General features: G+C 36.9%; 1 protein-coding gene across 8 annotated transcripts in view; it reads right to left on the bottom strand.

The window, feature by feature from the left end:
• The window catches only part of gria3a (glutamate receptor, ionotropic, AMPA 3a), a 76,862-nt gene that overhangs the window by 4,042 nt on the left and 50,008 nt on the right, over positions 1-22,812 (bottom strand). The window contains exons 13-17 of one of the 8 annotated variants that reach the window (XM_073949739.1): positions 14,424-14,671; positions 13,508-13,622; positions 6,281-6,327; positions 6,094-6,208; positions 423-670 (exon numbers count right to left, since the gene is read on the bottom strand). In XM_073949739.1, the coding sequence (XP_073805840.1) occupies positions 425-670; positions 6,094-6,208; positions 6,281-6,327; positions 13,508-13,622; positions 14,424-14,671 (771 nt within the window). In that variant the 3' untranslated portion in view covers positions 423-424. 8 annotated transcript variants of the gene reach the window in all.

Raw genomic sequence — 22,812 nt, forward strand, 5'->3', positions numbered from 1 at the left:
TTAAGACAGCCATTTCAGTGTTGTTTTGATCAAATATATTCATTTGTGTAGAGTATAAAAGACTAATATAAAGACTAAAACAAAATGGTGAAGCGATAAGCTCATCTCTGCTGACTCTCTAACATGACTGGGCCACATTCCAGTTCTTGTTTTTTATGTTTACACAGAGCCCGGGGCAGTTTCAGAGACAAGTGTAATTTCTCAGAACAACTCTTTCAGTGATATCTGTCAGACAGTAAGGACAGACTATGAGTGCTATTCTATATCAGCAGCTTTCAACACAGTGAAGAACTTTACTTACCTCTGAACAGAACCATTAGATGAAACCCTAACTGAAGAAATGGTATCACGAACAACATACAGTACAAAACACACATGTACACACACACACACACACACAGAGAAAACAGCCTTAGACGAACCATTATATTTTGACGCTCTCTGTTCCGTAGACGTTATAGCCCTCTCTGTATGTGGTGAAACTCTGTGCAGTGGATGGAGGGGCTGGTTTGAAGTTCTGGGCATTTTTGGCAAGTTTGAGGCGCTTGGTCTCCTGATGCGACTTATAGCAGAACTCCACCAGAGCCACAGTCATGGCCAGGCCCAGACCTCCAACCAGGATATAGAAAACGCCAGCCACGTTACTGAGACTCAGCGCGCTGGTCTTATCCTATGGGGTGGGGGGGAGACGCAGTTAGTACACATGAAAGAGACCTGGATGCACAGTAAATGACTATATACTGTAATAATGAATAAAGGGATTTAAACATACGCATGCAAGCTCTCACAACCTAGCATGCACTCATTTATACTCTCTCACACACACACAAGTTTATTTCTACATCTTTTGCTCTCTTGCACACTAGGGGTTGCACGACTAGTCAGCACACTGGTTCGCTGTACGTGTTGTTTAATATGCTGTAACAATCAAATATTGAGTACATTACATTGTAAAATATTATATACTGGCATCTATGGTTTCATAATGAGGCTTCAAGATCTCTGACACCTTTCTAATGCATGAAAGTTTCACACTATTAAATTATTTAAGTTTTTTTAATGACATTCTTATATATATATATATATATATATATATATATATATATATATATATATATATATATATATATATATATGCTGTAGAAATTTGATATATTTAATTTTGAGCTTAAATACCAATGAAAAATGACTCAAAGTGAACTTAAAGAGGTGGTCCAGAGTGTTTTTTTTAAGGCTTGGTTGTGTTTATAAATTGCAAAGCAATGTGTGCTCATGCTTCATTTGTAGAAAATCATGTTATTTTTTCATATATATTACTTTGATTATATACAGCTACTCAGCTAACATGAAAACAACTGTCATATTTTCTAGTTCCTCTGAAAGGCCTGTCCACAAGAGGCTCTGATTGGTCAGCTAACATAATGTGTTGTGATTTGTGGATCGGCTTCATGTCACCAGGAAAAGCACCACGCCACAACAAGCATGCACTTTTGCGCTGTGTAAACACTGTCAGTCAGAGTAGCTGTTAGCCGTATCAGTTTAAGCCTTAATCAGACAGAAAATGACACAGAGGACACAGCTGAACCTCACGCCTGCTCTTTAAAGTAAAATCTGACAAGTGTCTTTCACATATATTTGGAATAAGCATGTGTAAGTAATATGAAACGTTCACAAATCATTTGTGAGTTCATTATTCGAGATGTAGAAGGCAGGAAAGCGTCCGCATAGAGAGTTTCAAATATGATATCATAGTGGACCACCCCTTTAAATTAAGTGGCACTCAAAGGCTGACAGAAACCTTAAACAGCTGAGACATAACCATTTTTTAATTTGATTTTTTTTGCATTTTCTTATCTGATTCAGCCAAGCAGACTTTATCTGCACTCGCAAAACCCTCCACTAATGCAGACGGAAAAAGCACTGACTGCTGATGCTGAATGGTATAAATAATGTAAACCGTGAGTATACTCGACTACTTTTTGCCTAGTAGAAGTGACTAGCTGTGCAAGCCCCATCACACACTGCACGCAACTTGCTTTGAGGGAAAGAAGATGAGCTAAATAAAAAGGGGTACTTGAGAGGGGTATTAAAAAAAGGGCATCAAATCATTTCGAGGTGTGCCCAGAGGTCAAAGGTTAAAGTTAAGGGATTAAAAGCTCAGGCAGCTCAAGAAAGGAAGACGTTATTCCCTCTCTCCTCTCTACTGGCCAGAGAGACAGTGAAACACTGCCCTGCTAGATAACACACACACAGACATGCGCGCTCACATACACACATAAGCACACGCGCACACACACAGATGAAGAGCCAGCTCTGAGCCTGTTGCCCCCTCTAGAGGTGGAGTTGAGCCAGTACAGATAACATGACAAAAAAAGCTGCCATCAGAGCTACAGTCGGATCCTCTGGCTTCTTCGGTCTGCCATCTTAACAGAGGAAGTGGTGAAGAGGAGAAGGAGGGGGAAGAATATTGATGTTACTATGGCAATTCCCCTCTCTGAACTACTTCTGCAAGCTTCACAGCCTTCAAAACTCATTAACAGACACCTGCATGCGACCAACGCCACACCTCAAAACACAGACAAGCCTCAACAGGACTCGGTTCTGCTGCTGTGACCACCAGCCTGACTGTCTACCAACACACACACACTCAGACAGAGACACATAGACACACAGCACACAGACACACACAAGCGCAGTCTGTCTTCACTGGAAGCCTGTGAAAGGACGCCACAGCAACACAGGACTGCGAGTGTAGCGTTACTCTTTTGAATGCAAAGCCAGAAACCTGTTTTCCAATACGGTTGCCATGGTAACAGGCCCATACAGTCTACGGTAAAGCAGATTTGCTGCTCTTATGCATATGGGACGTGTTTTCAGAGTTAATTAACTTCCTTATCAGACTGGATTGCATAGAGAATTGTAATAAAACAATTGCATTTTATGCTCATTAACTAGAGTCTCCAGGCAAACACGCTCTCCTGCATGTGGTCTCTATTAAACCGAAGCCACTGGCTAATAGGGGGAAAAGGCTACATACACACTGGAGCTTGCCACTTCACCTTGTAGTGCTAATCCTGTTTTGTACACACAACAGCTCAATAATTTACAGTAGTGACAGTGCATTCTACAAATAAATTAACTAGTAACTAGGTAGTGACAATAACCGTTTTCAAGGTATACCGCGTGAAGTCAGTTTTAAAACCACAAAAATTTCTGCTATACCATTGCTAAGGTATGTGTACGATTTTTTATTTAGGCTACATTTCTTTTAGTTTTTAGGACAACGGTACCTCCAGCAGAAAGGTTATCGAAGATGCTGTTGTAAAGTAATCTGTGAAACTAATTTTTTTTTAATTGTTTAGCCTGGAATGTTTACTGCTCCAAAATATTATAAATGTTTTGCAAAATAACATATTTTGTGTTCAAAGAAGAAAAAAGTTTTAGTTTTTTACCCAGACATTAAAAAAGATTATATTGTAGAGCAGTAATTACAATATCATGAAACCGTATTTTTATCAAAGGTTATCATACGGGCAGAATCTTATGCCTATAGTGACAATTACATTTACTAATCTTTGCAGTGTGCATAAAAGCAAATTGGACTAGTTGTTCAATCAGTGCTGCAAAAAATAATAAATAAAATTAAATTACAATCAGGGAGAAATGTATGTCTTAATTACTTTTGCTAGTTCTTAGTTGAAAAAAAAGCAAATAAGAACATAACCATCAATACCACTCTCTCAATCCTTTCTGTTTCTGGAACCAGTTTTGCAATGTACAAACAGAAAAAATATTTGGGGAATTCACATTTATTTAGGGTATTATTTACATATTTAGGGTATTGGAATGCAGTTGCCACTCCTGAAATTATTGAGGGTACTATTCTCATATTTAGGGTATTCAAATGCGGTTGTCACTCCTGAAACTGTACAGTGTGCTACTTTGGGTTTTATGAACTACCTAATCAGGATTGGAATTAAACTAAAATTACTAATGGACCCTTTTCACAAGACTGTTATGACGCATTTAACGTCCTAATCTTAAATCTTATATGCATTTATGAATGTGTCATATCATCTTTGCATCAAGTTACAAAAAATGAAATAGCGCTTATGCGATGTGTTTCTAATGCAGCGTTGATGGGGCTGAGAGTAAATGTGATGTTATTCTCTCCTCTGGCTGCTGTCATTAGTCTCCAATTTTTTGTTCTTTTTTTTCTGAAAGTCTTGATGACACCACCTTGCTGCTTTTCTATTATTATTTCAGCAAATCAGATTGTAAAATTTTTTTTTAGTTGTACTCTCCCATTCACTGTGCTAAAAGTTTACCCAACCATGACGCCTTCCACTACTGAGAAACCTGAAATAGTGAAAAGGTTCCATACAGTAAAAACTATTGTGATTTTTTTAAATGGTCAAATAAACAAAAAAACTGCTCCAAGAAAAATATAATGTAATGTAATTTTACACTAAAATACTGGCACATTTATTTTTATGAGTGAAAGTAATTGTAGCAAAGTTTGAGCATAATTATCAATATGGTGACAACATGTAAATCACCAATCCCTGCGTGACGCCTAACATTTGATGTTTTTTTTCCTCATGAGTTACATACACAAGTGTTCCATGTCATTTCTGTTGCTAAAATAATGCTTATTATATTATTTTAGTATTATGTGTTTTATCATTATGGTGTTTAATAATTGTGCGGATGACACTACGTTAGCACAATGTTAAAGGGCACCTATGATGAAAATCAACTTTTGTAAGCTGTTTGGACAGAACTGTCTGTATGAATAGTGGACATTTTAAAATTGGGGTGGCAGCTGTATGAGATCCAAAAGTTTATGTTCATATGATTATTAATCACCTGTTTCTAAATGCTCTGTCTCTAAAAGAGAGGGGGACATATCCCCCACTATGCCCCTGTTGTCCACTGTCATATTGTGATAAAAACCCAACAAGTCTCTTTTGTTTAAATTTCCTGATGTTAAAATAGGACCCAAATCCCAGTGATTTTGAGACCCACCGCAACGTGACGTAGGAGTGCGGTTTTCCCCGCCCACTCAAATAATTGACAGGCACCATGTTTCTATAATATCATGTATGCACATGTATACAGAACATTTGTTTTGCAAATAAACTGGGATTAAAATATTTGTTCCAACTCTATATGAAGTTTTAAACGTTTGTAAACAGAGAGTGTTTGTAATAAAGACTGTAAAATCAATATCTATAATAAATGGAGACAACAAAGGCTAATCTTACATCTTGTATAAGGGGTAAAATAGGTGCCCTTTAAATAATATTACTTGCTTCTTTAGCTTGGGGAAATGCTGTTTGTCATGTCGTTTTTGGTGGGTTCAAAACATATATTATACATTGATTTCCCTCAGAAAAAAAACTATGTTTTAAGTTTAATCTGTGAACCCTAAAATGTTGTGACTATTCTATTTCTAGTGAAGGATTTGTCCCAGCTATACATAATGACACGATTTTATCTGTCTTCATATAGCATATTGCTTTCAGACTCCTACTTGCCCCCTTAATTAGCTTTATGAGCAAATGCATCACTGCATTTAGCCAATTTGAAATACCTTGTGAGTGACTGTGCTTCCTTAAAAGGATCATTCTAATGATTACAAACGTTGCCTGGAGAAGCTTTAAACCCGAATCGGTAAACACAACAGCGATATCGAGAACGAGGCCATGTCACAGCAGCAGAAGAGGAAAAAAAAAAAAAGTCTAATGAAATAATTGCTAAATCACTGTTATGAATGCTTACTACAAGATACGTTTATGTAACACTTAGAGTAATGACTACATCATTAAAATAATGAATTATGAACACTTGTAAGTGCTTTGTTAACATGTCACATCTCCTTCTGTGTGAGTGGGTGCATCTGTTGTGTTGTCTCATTAATGCTAAAGGTTGTGATTTTCTGACTACGTGATGCATAATGGCCTGTGCGCATGTAAATAGGATGAAAAGCGGCCAAAAGAAAGTGAATCCAGCCACAGGAAACTCGTTATGATGTTTGTGGTATATGGATATGTTTGTTGGAAGTACTGTAAGATGAGTGAGCAGACTAACCTTACTCCCAGAGTCTTTGGTCCCACATTCACCCTTATCGTACCACCACTTGTTTTTCAGCTTGTCTAAGATGCCTTGTTCACTGAGTTTCAACACTGCAAGGTTTACAGGAGTTCTTCACGAGGGGAAATAACATAAATAACATGGCACCATTATGTTATTTTATGTTATTAAAACTTTAACCTACCGAATATCTGTTAACCAAAGCGATACTGTAGGACACCTGGCCTTGTGCTGTTGATATTGTAGACAGCGAGAGAATAAGTGAGGGAGAGATGGAGAGAGAGAGAGGGAATGCAGGCAGGGCTAGCCTCAGTGTTACCTTCGACCTTTGACCTGGCAGTGCTACCTACTGTTATCGCTTTGAGTAATCGGCACTCACTGTTCCAACAGAGGCAGAGAGAGTAACCATGGTCACACAGCCAAACAGAGCATAATTACAAAGAGCATTGGGCAGATGAGCTTCGTTATTGGAATTGTGGTGAGTGTGTGAATGCAACTTTTCCAACCCAGTATTCAGCAAGCCGGATCCATCAGGAGAAAAGAAAAACCCTTACTTGACTAACAGACAAACAGGACCCAGCAGTCAGAAGGGGAACCGGTCTGTGGTGGGTGAGGGCTGAAGCCGAACATCTTACAAACGTCTTAAAAATGCCAGGCCTTAATGGAGGTTGGCACATTAGTAAGAAGGGGAACATTAATACTGCTTTGCTTTGGAGATATTTGCAGCATAAGTAATCATTTTATATATATATATATATATATATATATATATATATATATATATATATATATATATATATATATATATATTTTTTTTTTTTTTTTTTTTTTTTTTTTTTTGCAGATAATCATTTGCTCACAGGGTATTGGGCATTATTTCGGTTTGTAAGATGTTAGTATGCCATCAGCAGGACTGCTGGGAAACTCACTTTATTTTCCTTCTGCTAAATGATGAGAGTTGTAATCCAGCAAAGCAAATATACCATACTTACCACCGTAACACCAGCCAGCTTCAGGCTTTGAATGGTAAATAACACAATTGAAAGAATGAGATTTCTTCTATTTTTTTTTTTTTTTTTATGAAAGTGAAAATCCACAATTGACCTAATTTTTATCCAAACGAGTCACCTTAAATTACCTATTACTAAAGTTGTCATGGCTGCTGTAGTCTAATCCTGTTTATGCACTCCTAGAATAAATTCAGAAAATAACTGAATTATTACTGACAGCTTATTACCTGGGTTTTCTGCTGTAATTTACCAAATGCTGCTTTAAACCTCTACAAATGTCATTTTGATGCAGTGTTGCATTTTCAACATCAAAAGTTGTTATAACAGAGATGCATAATGCAATTGAACAAACGTAAACTGAAAAACGCCTCAAATTAAGTACTAACAAGATATTTATTTACTGTGCAGGTTTGAGATTAGAAAACCTGTTTCAGTGACTCCTGGGGTTCGTTCTTCGTACCTTGCTTAAATGATCTAAGATGATTTGACAGATACTGGATCCTTTAATCTTGATAACTGATCTTGGGCTAACTTGGTTCTTCAAACAAGTTCGCGAATCAGATTAAAATGTCTGGATGATCTGGGGCCCTATCATACACCCGGCATAATAAGGCACATGACGCATTTGTCCAGACATTTTGCTATTTTCAGACCAGCGCAAGTTTATTTTTCCCATTTTCCGCCATGTTGTTTAAATAGCAAATCAATTTGCGCTACTTTGTGGACTCATGGGTGTTTTGGTCTAGAAAAGAGGTGTGTTAAGGTGCATTGCTGGCGTGTTGATATTTTGAGGAACTAAAATAGACTGTCAATAGACCAGCTGAAAACTTATGCCGAGATCAGACTGCTTGATTTTCAAAGTATTCGTGTCACAGTTGTTTTCACACTGCATGACTATCTCGTTTTGATGCTGCTTTGTGTACACTGCAAGATGGATCGGCGACAGGGGCTTTCACATTGCATGACTTTACAATAGGAAGAATCGCTGACAACTTAGTCCAAACTATGTCTCTCAACCAAAAACAAGTAGGAAATCTTTTGTTATTAACTACATAACGAAAAAAGAAGCCTTTGATGGGGTAGACAATGTATTTGCTCACCTGGGTTTGAAGGGAATTACCAATTTTTCCTCAACTTTCTTTTTTGACCTGGTTGTGATATTGCTCACATGACACATCAAACAGACACGAGTGCTGCTGCCAAACTATAACTAGTTTTTCTTCCATTTCTTGGGTCAAAATAAACTGAAAAGGGGTACTTTTAACTTCTTTCCCAGCCTCCCGCTGGCCTGCAGGTACACACACACACTAGTCTAGTGAATGCTGTGCTCTCATTGGCTGTAAATGATCGCTGATGTTATTTTCAGTCAAAACAAATTTCACACGGATTGACTTGAATTGCCGACAGCTCAAGATATTTAGCATCGCAAATAAATCACAGGCATCGGCGACTCATCGGCGATTCTCTCATATTGCGTCTTTGATAGTTCACATTGTGTGACTGTTACTCGCGTGAACGAGCACCGATTTGCCTGTGATTTCAGACATTTGTCGGCGATTTCGCAAAACTTGTCGGCGAGTAAAAATTAGGGCTAAAATCATGCAGTCTGAACTCTGCATTACACATTGCTTTATACACACATTATGTACAGCAATATGCAAATATCTTTACAAATGAAAAAGAATTAAAGGATTAAAATGTTACAAAAAGTGTTACTTTCTGCATAAATATAAAACCACTGCCTCCATGCTTTCATATTGGGGGGCTTTTTTCAGTTTATTCACGACAACTTGCTTCCTGTTAGACCATGCGCCAGGACGTTTTCCGTCCTTAAAATAGCAAAAGTGGATTCGGACACTCCCTTAATGGTTTTGCGCCATGTGCTTTAGACTTTGTGCCTAGATCATTAAAATAGAGCCCCTGAACTGAGATCGCTGCGTTTGTTGTGAAGCACAGATCTATCGATCCTCGAAATCATGATCAGAAATGCAACGATTGGCTGACAACACAGCAGCGTAATGACATCATCTGATTAATATTTAATCATCCATATGAGCAAAATTACATAAAATTAGCAGTAAACGGTTTGTTAAATATGACACGCAATACCTTTCCACATTTTTTGTGCTGCAGGCTTTTCACATTCATGTGTCAAGAGTATTTAGCAATTTATTTAGTTTTATATTTAGAGCAAATTTTTTTTTATTATAGTCGCCTATTCAAGTTTCTTAATCGCGTAAGGAATAACTGACTGTTAAAATTAATTTTGCATCAAAAAAGCATTTTGATATAGGTAAAGGACAGTTTGACAGTTTTTGTACTTTTATTTCAGAGTTCAGATTTCATAAGTTTATATATATATATATATATATATATATATATATATATATATATATATATATATATATATATATATATATATATTATTTTTTTTTTACTTTTGGCACATGCTTTCAATATTACCTTTGCTTAAAATGACTCAATCTAATCCTGTTAATATAAAATGAGCAGGTTTGAGCTTCCAGACCTGTTGCTATGACAACAACTCTCAACAAGATGTGTTGTGAAAAGCAAAACTATCCTGAATCCCATATCAAATCATCAATAACCAATTCCAGCTAATTGAGTAATCCACGTACGAAGAACGGAGCCCATGTTGAGCAACAGCTAAATACAACTCACTTATTCATGCATTCCTAGGTTTACAACCACATCCATTATGCTGTGGTGGATTTTCACTTTTACTTTAATCAACGATTTGTTTGTTTTCTGTGAAGATCAATGCTTTAATAACATGGTATACTTGCAGGGTTTGCTGAATTACTCCATTCATGCATTTTGGATCAGACTCAGGTCAATAAATGAGAAACATGCAGTTGTGATGTCATAACAGACTAGACACCCTCCACCCAGCATGCTCAACTTATCAATGTGTGGACTAGGCAGCCATTTTGATCTCAGAGTTTAGAGACTCATGAGCGATAGCCAATCACTGCAGTGAACTTGCTCTTGAAGACCAATCAGGTCTAAGCGGGGCTGCCTTGCCCTGATGATAGGCTGAACACAGGGTGACCATTCTGCAGGCACGGGGGCTAAAGAAAAGTGGCCATAAGTGTGTGTATAATGAATTCGTGTTTGTGTGTGTGATTGTCTGTGCATTCATGTGCAGACGAATGTGTGCGTTTTGTAAATCTTCCGTACGGCACCAGATCTTTCTCCAACGCTGATTTCTAGGAGTGTTTAATTAGAATTCTCACGTTTTCCTGTGATGTTTTAGGCCCTTCAGGACTGTCTGCCCCAGTGGTCGTATATTTTTCTTTAATCCTATCAACAAGGGAGCTATGAGCTTTTCCATGGGTTACACGCCAATTTAGGGAATAATCTTGAGAGAGCTGGCGGCTCCGAAGGGATTTGCATACTTGTAGCAGGGAGTTGGCTAAAGACCAAAGATGCAGTCTTTAAAAAAACGATTGGAGATATGCAGATATTACACTTCTCCTCCAAGTCTTCACACTTCTCTATTTCCACTACCGACAATTTGACACACTAAACAACTCTCAGAATAGGATCCTTGCCAAGTATTTAGAAACGCCACAGGCATATAATTTGGACTATATCAACACAAATCCTTGCATTTGTAAATACTTTGCATTAATGAAGGACAACTGAAACGTTTTGCGGACAAAAACTGAAAACATCAAAACATCACTGATAATGCTACAGCTATTTTTAAATCGCTAAACTGTGATCTAATTGGTCTGTTGTGTATTAACCCTAATTGGCAATAAAACTGTAAAGCTATGAAGGCGTGCTGAGCCAATAATCTTCCAAAATAAACTAGAGTTGAGCTTAATCCAGTAATTAGCCATCACCGCTGACTATGGTGCGAATATACAGCATTAATATGGAACAAAACAAATTCATTATAATTGGTCTTTAACCCTTATGGAGTTTTATTTTCTGTACAGAGAAATTTGTATGTGTGAGCAATAGAGCTTTGCCAACCCCATAAAATGTGCTTAGATTTTGTGAATGGAATTTTTTTAACACAGAGTAGTACAGTGGTAAACGAATTGAATTAAAAATGTTAAAACACAAAATTAATAAATTCTTAGTTTTGGGAACTGATGTTTTTAAAGAAACCTGTCAGTAAGAATAATAAAATTTGTATAATTGGTAAACTTATTATATAGCATTTTTCTTTGAAAGACATTTATGTCCTCTAAATATCTTTATGTATCTTTCTTAAAGATGTTTAAATGTTATATATATAACAAAGGTGTCAAAATTAATTGTTTCCTCGGTGCACCGTGATGCAGACCAGGGCAATTAGGTATCCTCTTAGTATACCTATACCGATTATTACGTAACGACGTCATTTATCTCATATGGGCTATTTTGCGGAAGCTTACTATGGCGAGGGATGCAAACGTGAGTAATTAAAACGCCCCAACTACTTAGAAAACACAGAAACTTTGCACACATCTCCTCTCCTCTCAGCTGTTACAGCGTGACTTGTGGATCCAGACAAGAGCATGTCTGCAGAACGAGTTTTCTCCACCTATTATGGATTAACTGTGATCACCGCTGCCGTTAATCAGTGTTACTCATCGGTGAACAGTGCCAGAGGTATAGAGCCAATTGCAGCCTTTTCTGTTGAGTGTGTGACCAATTATAGGGGTGGAAGAACTCACTCGACAACGCTCAAAAAGCAAGCAAGATAATATTTACGACTGTTTATTTGCTTTAAAGGCTCATGTTGTTCTGTGCATGTACTTGAGTTTTGTTTGATGCATTAAAAAAGTCCATATATCAGTCCATATATCTGACTGCATGGATTAAAGGACAATAATGTATTACTAATAAACAGAAAACGTATTTATAAATTATTATTTTAATACAAGAATTCTTGTGCTGTGAAGTAAAAAATACAATTGTGTATGGAAAGCATCGTCAATGCACTGTGATATCGGATCAAACCGAAGCAATGACATGATAATCGTAACCGAACCGAATCGTAAGGCCAGTGTAACCACCTTTGAATTTTTTTTTCTTTTTTAAATATTTCCCAAATTAGGTTTAACAGAGCAAGGAAGTTTCCACATTGTATTTGATAATATTTTCTTCTCTGGGGATGGTCTTATTAGTTTTAATTTGGCTAAAATAGAAACAGTTTAAAATTTTTTATAAAGTGTTTTAAGGTCAAAGTTATTATCCTCTTTAAGCTATATTTTTTCGATAGCCAACAGAACAAACCATCATTAAACAATAACTTGTCTAATTACCCTATCCTGCCTAGTTAATCTAATTAACCTAATTAAGCCTTTAAATGTCACTTTAAGCTGTATAGAAGTGTAATAAAAATATCCAGTAAAATATTATGTACTGTCATCATGGCAAAGATAAAATTAATCAGTTATTAGAAATGAGCTATTATTATGTTTAGAAATGTGTTGAAAAAAATCTCTGTTAAACAGAAATTGTATATATACATTCATACATACAGTATAGGTATGTATGCCTTGGTCGTTTCCAAATATTTATACTATATAAACTACAGGTTCAACACTACAGTTTATCCAGAAATTACAATTTACATCATTACACACTCATGTTCTTCAACCTGTTAGCTTCCTTGGTAAAGGAAAAATATGTATGTACAAAAGCTTTTGCATTATGTTTAATAAAAAAAAATATGTTATGTGTATAGTACAGAATCCCATAAGTATAGAAAATGATCAGAAAATCTTCATTTCTGGGTTAACTACCCCTTAAACATAATAGTAAATATAAAGTAGGCTCAGCCCTTTCTAACAGGCACGAACTGTATTTTTCAGCACAGCTTTAGCTTCATTTGTGCTATTAGTTCCCTGTAGATCTTTTATTTTTTCTACCTTTTACAGCCCATTATATCCTGAAACCCTGGTAAACACAAAACACAGTACATTTTGTGATGATCTGATGCTACAGATCAGAGAAGAGCCAGAGAGGGCCTAGCTTATTCCACCTAGAACAAGCTGTTTGTTTTTCCACACAAACAAACCCGCGAGGCACTTTCGCAAGAGCCTAAACGTCCTAATAAGCTGCGCTCAGTTACCCTGACCTCGCTCCACACATCCACCCACCGGAGTCTTTATTCCTCTCCTCCTCTGCTTCCATTCCTCCATTAGCCAAGTAAAGGGTCGCGCATCTGATCGCCGTTTGCCTTATTACGTAAGCTCCAAAAAAACACTACATTAGCAGCGCTGACAACAACTGGTGCTAATGTCCTAGGGTCATTAGGCTCGGTTTGCTCATGGCCACCCCTGAGGGTCACGGTACTGTTGCCGGGGGTCAGAGGTCACAGCCTTGCCGATTACTCGAAGCTAGGAAATGGTTGTTTGGGTGAGATTGAGGCTGACCTTCGAGTCCCCTCCCCCGCTGCCGCACTCTCCCTTGTCGTACCACCATTTATTTTTCAGCTTGTCCAGCAGGCCCTGCTCATTCAGCTTTAACACCGCCAGGTTTACAGCACTTCTTCAAACGATAAACACATAGCTCGTAAGAAAAGGAACAGGTTTCGTGAGAAATCTAATGATGAGATTGAAGCAACTGGTAGTTGCTCGCTTGTTAGGGGTTAGGGTTAAATGGTTAGAACGCTTGATTGGTTGGACTGGTCGATTGGTTAATTGCGTCGGCTACTGGGTTACAGATAGAAGCGTGTGTGCAAGTGAGGTGCATGTGGTGTCGAGTGGACAGAGAGAAACAGAAAGAAGTGAGAGAAAGAGAAATGTTGCTAAGTGCTGGTGACTGGTGGAAATGATGCAGGGAGAGTCCGTTTGCAAAGAAAAAGAAAACAGCCGATGGCATGACATGCGTGGCAGCAGGCAGAACAGCGTCGATGCAGAGAAAAAATAAAGAAAGAAAAACAATCCAACCGTACGAACATTACAGAAGTGCAATCACAGCACAAAGCGAAGGACACAGAAGATAAAAAAGACCAAGAAAAAGGTAGGGAATCAACAGCAACAGGCATCACACTGTAAAAATGGACTGTAATTTAACAAGTTGAGACATTTCTATCATCAGAGACATGGTAGTAACATTACCTAAACAACACACACATATTACGGTTACCTTATCATGTACCGCAAGAGAAAGAGAGACAGACAGAGTGAAGAATGAGAAAGGAGGAAAACCAGTTGGAGGTAGAGAGAATGAGAGAAGGTAGAAGAATGAGAAACAAAACATGAAGGAGACGGAGAAAAGAGAGAGATGGTGGAATCAGGGTAGGTGGAATACTATAACAAGAGTGAATTGTTATATTATTCCACCCACCTTAATGCCGACCCTTTGGGCGTGGCCACACCGTAGCCCTTGGAGTCCAGGTTCCCTCCCACCTTCATAGTGTCGCATGGCTTTCTCTGCTCGATGTATTCGTTCATCGTGGATTCGAGCAGGAACGCAAACTTCCCCTTGGACTTGCGCACGCGAGCCACTCCGTCGGGGGTGGTCTTAACAAACACAGACGGCTCGGCAGATTTCATGTAAGACCACATCTTCTCGTAGACGGCGATCTTTGAACGCTGTGAGGAAAAAAAAAAGACCAAGAAGAAATAAATGGAAAGGTTAAGAAATGGGGAAATATTAGTTTCTTGACCTTTCAAATAAAAAGTGACTGACTGGGACTCATCTATAGCAGCCCATAAAGAACCATTTTATTACTAGGAAAGCATTTCATATCGGATACAAACAGTTTATTCCATTTGCCGTAGGGCTTTTCTAGATTTTACTAGCATCACTACACTGTAAAAAACAAACGCTGTTCTCACTTATTAAATTAATTGCATTTATCTTGTTATGAATACGTTTGTTTACCTTATAATATTTAAACAAGTAATGCCAACTTTTTAGCACATTAAGTTGTTACAATAAACAGATTCAAGTAAGCTTGACTAACATTAATATGTGTTTACAACTTTTGAGTGGTCATGTGCCAAAAGCATGTCAATGATAGAAAATGATGATGAATAGAGAATTAAAACTTAAGCATAACTAGACATAAGCATAATAAATCTGAGAGCATTTTCAATTCTTTGATATTCAAATGTTAAAAATAAATTAATAATAATAAACTTAATATTTATATGATTATAAAATAACAAATTATTTATAGAATAATAAAGCATACTATTAATAAATGTTATTTATTTATTTATTTATTATTATTAATACATTAAACCTTGGTTGAAAATGACTTGTTATAAAGTGTTATATTCTTTTTTTGCATTACATGGCTGCTATATAATACAGTAAAATGTTTTAGAAGTAGGTAGTAGGTATGGGTTTTTTGGGCAGCATGTTGGCCCAGTGGGTAGCACTGTCGCTTCACAGCAAGAAGGTCGCTGGTTTGAGCCCCGGCTGGGTCAGTTGGCATTTCTAAGGGAAGTTTGCATGTTCTCCCTGTGGATGGGTTTCCTCCGGGTGCTCTGGTTTCCCCTACAGTCCAAAGACGTGCTAAACTGCTCGTAGTGTATGTGTCTATGTCCTGGTCCTCCAGGTTGGGGGTTGAGCATTGGGCTAACAACCCACCTCGTAAAAATTAGATGTTACGAAACACCAACATGGTGAGGCTAAATATTAACTTTGATATACAGTAAATAGCCCTGGGAGTAAGTAAAAAATAAGGTATTGGTTTTTGTCTATACTTACATCTTTTAGTTCAGCTAACTTGATCATTTTAAGGTAATCGGTTTCCTAATTTTTTCCTACACTATAAAACACAAAAAGTTAGGGTAACTCAAACCATTTAAGGAAACTGATTGCAACAAACCATTTAAGTTCAAAAACAAATCCTAATGAGTAGTGTGAACTTAATTCGTTTGGGTAAATGAGGCAATTTGAGTACTGTAAAACCAAATAAGTTAAGGCAACGCAAACCATTTGGGGAAACTGATTGCTACAAGCCATTTGAGTTCAAAACTAATCTATATGAGTACTGTGAACTTACTACATTTAAGTTAAAGGGTTAAAAACTCTTTACAAATGAGTAGAATTAACTTTCAGTAAATGTTGAGTTAAATACACTAATTTCATTCAATAGAGTTGACTGCTGGATTTTACAGTGTAGTAATGTGAACACTAATAAGAAGTAAACACAACTAATAATTTTGACTCATTGGCATTGAAGTTTACTTTATTAAGAGGTTTTAAGTTGTGCTCACTTAAAATTAATTCACTACTTAGAAAATTTGAGGAAACTGATTGCCTTAAAATTTCTAAGTAAGATCAACTTATTGCATTTTACACTATATACAAAATAAAAAAATAAAAAACTCCAAGAATTGTATACTCATTTTTATCTACTAGCTGCTGCATTGACACAACAGAAGTCAAGTCTTATTTGATGCATTGAAATGCAAGCAAATATCACCTCTTGCACAGATCATTTTGTTTTGTGTCTTATCCCATTACAATGTGCAAATGATTTTCACTGCACCAGTGAACTGTCTGAATCAAACTAACAACGCAAACTATTTCAGACCTCTGTGAAGCGCTGTTGGAGCGATTACATTCACAATTCATTTATTTTTAATCATTTAGCAGATGTTTTCATCTGAAGTGACTTGCAAATGTGATTAGTCTTACAGCGGCAATACCATGAGCAATGCAAAGTTTCAAACACTGTCCTGAATGCTGCAAATTAGAACAGGGAAGGATATGAGAAACTCTGAAAGCAGAAGTAATTATATATACCCAAACGTGTGAAGTCGGCATTACTAATAGATCAATAGTGATTGAAATCTGCATGAAATCTTTCGAGTCATTAATGAGTGAAAAGGCACCTCCCATTCTCTAGAGGAGGCAACATCTGTCATGTTGGCGCATCCAAGGTTATTCCTTTCAGTGACATTATAAACAAGCTCCGTCTCAAAAGTGTGTAAGCTGACTCACTGACAGTGAATAATCATTGCTAAAATAGAAAGCTCATAAATGAGCGATTAAAAAACAAACATTCAACACACGCCTCCCCAACATAACACTCACACAATCAGAGAATGAGAGAATGAATAAATCAAAGAACATAGAGAGAGCACTGCAGTACTAATCCTCTGTATATGAACGGAATCAAAGCTTACGTTTCATAAGCCAAAATATTCTGTGTCCATCTCTGGAGAGGCTATAGCTATAAATGGCCACGTAGCGGACAGGATATCTCTGGAGAGCACACATACACCTAAATTTATTAGGACAAACACACACACACACACATACTCCTGCATTTATAGGACACAGTTTTACACAAATGCACTCTCTCTCACACACACACCTCATGCATCTCATACTTGCACCTCATGCAAGTAGGTTAACTTGACCTCCAAGCAGCTGGTGTATGAGTATGCTGTACAGTGAGTTCTTGAGTTTCTAGGCATGAAGTGTAGTATTCTATGAATAAGAGAGCGATATCTGTGCTACTAGAGGCATCGAATGGAAATAATGACTCTTTTCACATCTCTGACATGAAAAACAGAGTGATAATTTACATTTCTGGGTGAGTCTTTAATAGCCAGTACTGTGCTCCATGTATCAAGTCAAGTCACCTTTACATTTACAGCATTTTATACAATGTAGATTGAGTCAAAGCTGCTTTTCATAGGTGAACAGGAAAAAGATAATTGGCCTTATCATACACCCGGCGCAAGACGTGTTTGGCACGATTTGTTGCTATTTTCAGACCAGCCCAACCATAATTTTCACATTTTGCACCACATTGTTTAAATAGCAAATCTATTTGTGCTACTATGTGGACTCATGCGCGTGGCAGTCTAAAATAGAGGTGTGTTAAGGACAGTGCGTAATTTGTGAATTTTGAGGTCCCGGAACAGATTGGGGTAATGGATCCGGCATGTTACCCGAGGCTGGAGAGGTGTTGTTGGGTGCTTGGAGCGGTAAATGGCGGAGGGGTGACGCAAACGAAAATGAGCGGGTCAGGGTTGTCGCGGACGAAAGTGAAGAGGGTTGGGGAGTTGCAGTAGAAAGTGAAAATGAACAACAGACGGGTTAGGTGGGTGGTTAAGGAGGGGGATCGCTAAAATGAGGTGCTGGATCAAATTTCAGAGGTGCTGGATCTTGATGCAGAGCCTGTTAGTTATGCACCTATGCGCATTCAAATGCTTACACATTGCTTAATATACACAAGATGTACAGCAATACACAGATATCTTTACATATGAAAAAAATAAAGAATTATAATGTTACAAAAATTATTATTTTCTACTTAAATATTCATGACAATTTGTAAAATGCTATTATTATTAGCAGTATTCTTTATTATATGCATATTTATGTTTGTTTTTAATAAAAAAAAAGCTTGGATTTGTCCACCTGTAGGGTTTTGAAAACGTACAGTATGCATTACCATATGAGGGATAAGAATAGTACATGTTAGGATACAAGTGTTTTTCAGTTTTTTGACCACACTTCGTTATTATTGTTCATTTATTCATTTGGTGAAAATTGAAACTGAATTTAGAAAATTAGAAAAATAGTTTGGAAACAAATCTTTGCAATTAAACAATCAAAATTAAATATGTAGGCTAATGGATGTCTTCAGTGGAGTACGTACAACACCGTTTCCTTATCCATGAAAGTAAAGGAGTAAAGAATAAAAGTAAAGTGTTTAGTTTTTCCACTTACAAAGTCCACCATGTAAATTGCAAATGTGCCATAGCGCAACGCAACTGACTCTTAAAGGAAATGGGAGATGAGTCTCTGATTAGAGCTGAAGATCTTTGCCCGAACCCGACGGAACCCGGCGGGTTCGGGTTTGATTTCTATTATTTTAGATGGGGTCGGTCGGGCTTGGCTTCCGCAGTAGCAGTTGCAACAATAAAATCCATCCGTGCAAAGGTGAAACAAATGATGACGGAGAAGTTAAAAAGAGCTAATTTTGACTGCGGTCAAGCCAGTCACCAGTTCAGAAGGAAAGGTCATTCTAGCCGCTAAGGTATTTCGGTGGTCACTCATACACTGCGTATTACGGTAAAGCGCAAGATGACAGGTAAAGAGACGAGGTCACTCGCTACACTAAAACTGCTGTCATGGAAAATTAAATGGATGTTCCTGGCTGGTAGAAGATCAAACAATCCTACCCAAAACTTGCAAAATTAGCCAGATCAGAACCATGCATCTCGGCCTGTAACAGCAGCAGTGAAAGGGTCTTCGGTGCTGCTGTGCGGTGAGCACAGGACTACGCTAAAGCCAGTGGATTCAATAATGTTCCTCCACAAAAACACGTAACCTAATCTTGGTGAGTAAAGGGTTTTTAAATTATAAATAAATATTAATTAAACAATAAAATCATAATGTAGACAGTATACAGCAGGGGTGGCCAACTCTGTTCCTGGAGAGCCACCTTCCTGCAGATTTCTGTTGCTACCCATATCAAACAGACCTGAACCAATTAATTAGGACCAGAACACCACGTGATAATTGCAGGCAAGTGTGTTTAGTATGGGTTGCAACTCAAATCTGCAGGAAGGTGGCTCTCCAAGAACAGGGTTGGCCACCCCTGGTATACAGGCTAATGTTGGCAGTAGGCTATTATTTTATTATTCAACTTCACCGTTGCCTTAAGGTCAGATTGTGAAGAGATGTGGGGAAACAAATCTTGCACAGTCTTTATCTTAATTTCGTTATTGCCAAATACCCGTCATAATTTTGAATTTATTTTAATTTGTTAAGAAAGACTTCTTTTCATTAGTGTGTTAGCCAATTTAAAGGCTAAGTGTATGTACTTAGGCCTATTTAGAGTGCTAAAATGTTACGATGTTACAGAGAACTTATTTTATTTCTTTGTTCCAACTTCCAAGTGGCCTATAGCTCGTTTGTTACGAGAAGATTATGTTAAAACATAAACGACTCATTCATGAAATAAGGCAAGAGAGCTGTGTGCCTGTGCACATTTGAATATCGTTGGGCTATAAACAGGTTCGGGCTTTTAAAAAGCTGTCAATCAAAATGTACCTGTTTGGCTCAGGCGGAATTCTGTTGGGCTCGGGCCCCATCAGGCCTAATGTTTATGGCCCGATTACAGCTCTATCTCTGATTGGTTTAATGCACGTTATGCTTACCCATTACTCAAGAAGCACAACCCTGTTAGACCATGCACCTGGGTGCAGAGCATATTTTTACATAGCAAAAGTGGAATCAGACACACCCTTATGTGCTTTAGACTTAGCACCTAGGCCGTTAATATAGAGCCAAACATTGTAGTTTGTGGGACATATTCAGAATATCAGGCAGAAGGTAGAGGCAGAATACTTGTGTAGTTTCAGTAAAATAAAAACAGATTCAGTTCAGTTTAATATGAATCGCACTGCTGTAAGAAGATCCACCATCATTGGTGGGTGCTTTTAAATAACTGTTATTGTTACAGTATGTTGACCTACTGGGATTTTCAGTCCCATACCTCCTAAAATTAAACTTCACTAAAACCTTTTTATTATTGTATCGTTTTCATTGACACATTATTTGCTTTATTTATTAACCACACAGTTCACCCCTCAAAAATGCTCTGTCATCATTTACAGTGTGCAGTGAAAAATGTTTTTGGTAACACTTTAAAATAAGTCCATTAATTAATGTGTTTATTAACATGAACAAACAATTAATAATGCATTTATTATAGCATTTATTTAACTTTGTTAACATTAGTTAATGTTATTTAAGTTAAATAATGTTAGTTCATGTTTCCTCACTGGGGTTTAACTTATGTTAACAAGCACAACTTTTGGATTTTATTTTATGTTAAACTATGATTACTAAATGCTTTACGGTATTATTCATACTTGCAGTAAGTAATGTCAGTAAATACATTAACTAACATGAACAACTGGACCAATTATCTTTTTATTATGAAGGGCCAAAAACCAAACTTGATAGAGGCTAGTGTGCCGAAGGTAAATATAGTTGCTTTGGGTGATTTCCTAATTTATTTAATAATGTTTAACAATGACTAGAAAACACTTCTTTATATTAACTAATACAGTGTATATTTGTACTTTTTTAAATGAACTTATTATAGTAAAAACAACAACAATCTCATTTAGAACAGAATTCCACTAGTTTTTGCCTTGATTTTCTCGCTGATGTGTTCTGCATAGTACTCTATACGATGAGTACTGTGTGTGTTTACATTTTTCAAGATCTGATTCATTTAACTGAAACATTTCATTTCAGTTAGCTTTTATTTTGTAGCTCAGCAAGAAGACAAACAAACAAAAAAATGTTACGTCAAATTAGAAATGACAATCCTCGTGTTAAAGGCATTTGCCTCAACCCTCTCCATCATTCTCACTCTCTTCTCAGATAGGATGGTGGGCCAAAACAAAGGTTGCAATGGGTCAACTTTGGCCAGTGGGCCCTACTCTCTGTTCTAAAGTGTTGCCGTGATTTTTACGGAAAGATTTCTCTAGTGCTCACCAAGGCTGTATGTACCAATTACAAAATGTAGTGAAATATAATTCCAATGTAAAATAGCTGCCATTTGTAAATGTCATTTAATATTTGGATGTCGAATTTGGTCGTATCATGCAATTCTTCAACAACATTTCTTTTAGGGTTTTTTTGTAGGCTTGCAAGTCTTTACTGTCAGTTTTGATAAATATTTCATTAAATTAAAGTGTTCATCCTGAAAAAGATGTTAAAATAATTTCTAAAAGCATTAGTCTGTTCCTCACACAATGCTATCACATGACTTAAGAAGACTTTCCCTCTAATATAGTGTACAAGTCCTACAGATCTTTTAAAAGGCAGTCATATAAAGCTTCTTTTAAGTTAATTTAGTATTTCTTTACATTTTAATTTCATAATTTCATAAGATGATTTAAATAGAATAACATTGAATGACAGATGCAATTAGACAGTGCTTTATGGTGTGAGGATATCATAATAAAGGATAATATATCTGTATATTATTAAGACACAGTCACTATTATATTTAAAAGCTTTTGGCACTATATACTGTTTTGTATCTGCACAACTCTGGTTTGCACTCTATGCCATGTGCCCTTAAGTGTAATTGTATTTATTGTAATTTCTTTTGAAAAATTCTACTTTTTGTATAAATAATATATGTTAGGCACTTGGAGTCTAAGAGTAACGCAGTTTCGATTCTCTGCATTTCCTTTAAATGTGGGTAAATTGACAATGAAGCTGACTTTAATATTCTAACAGTATTAAGGTAAAAAGTATTAATGTAAGGTAATCAAACAATGTACATGTAATGAAATGTAATAAACACTGTATAGTCTTCATTGTAATTTCTTGTGGCCAAATGATTTGAATTAGCTTGAAATTTTACACAGTCGCATACCTTAAAATACATTTGTTTCTGTAGACATTCTGTACAAGCTTAAATTCTGAACTGTTTCCTGGTTAATTATAATCACAGCTCAAAGTTACAGATTCTGTGCTTTGACTCTTGCATATTCGCAACTTACACTATCGATGCTGAAACGATATTGTGCAGCCCTAATTGAGACCACTGGCTGAGCCTATAATACATAAAAGAATTTCATCATTTCCATTTCATACACTAGTTATCTACAGTATATTCGCAAAGAGGAGAACAACTTCTTTCTATTGCCAATATTTGTATTATTATTATGATTGCTGCAATATTGTGTTATAAACACAAGGTGGAGATGGTCTCTCTCCACATCCC

Source organism: Danio rerio, chromosome 5 (assembly GCF_049306965.1).
Source record: "Danio rerio strain Tuebingen ecotype United States chromosome 5, GRCz12tu, whole genome shotgun sequence".
Classification (NCBI taxonomy): domain Eukaryota; kingdom Metazoa; phylum Chordata; class Actinopteri; order Cypriniformes; family Danionidae; genus Danio; species Danio rerio.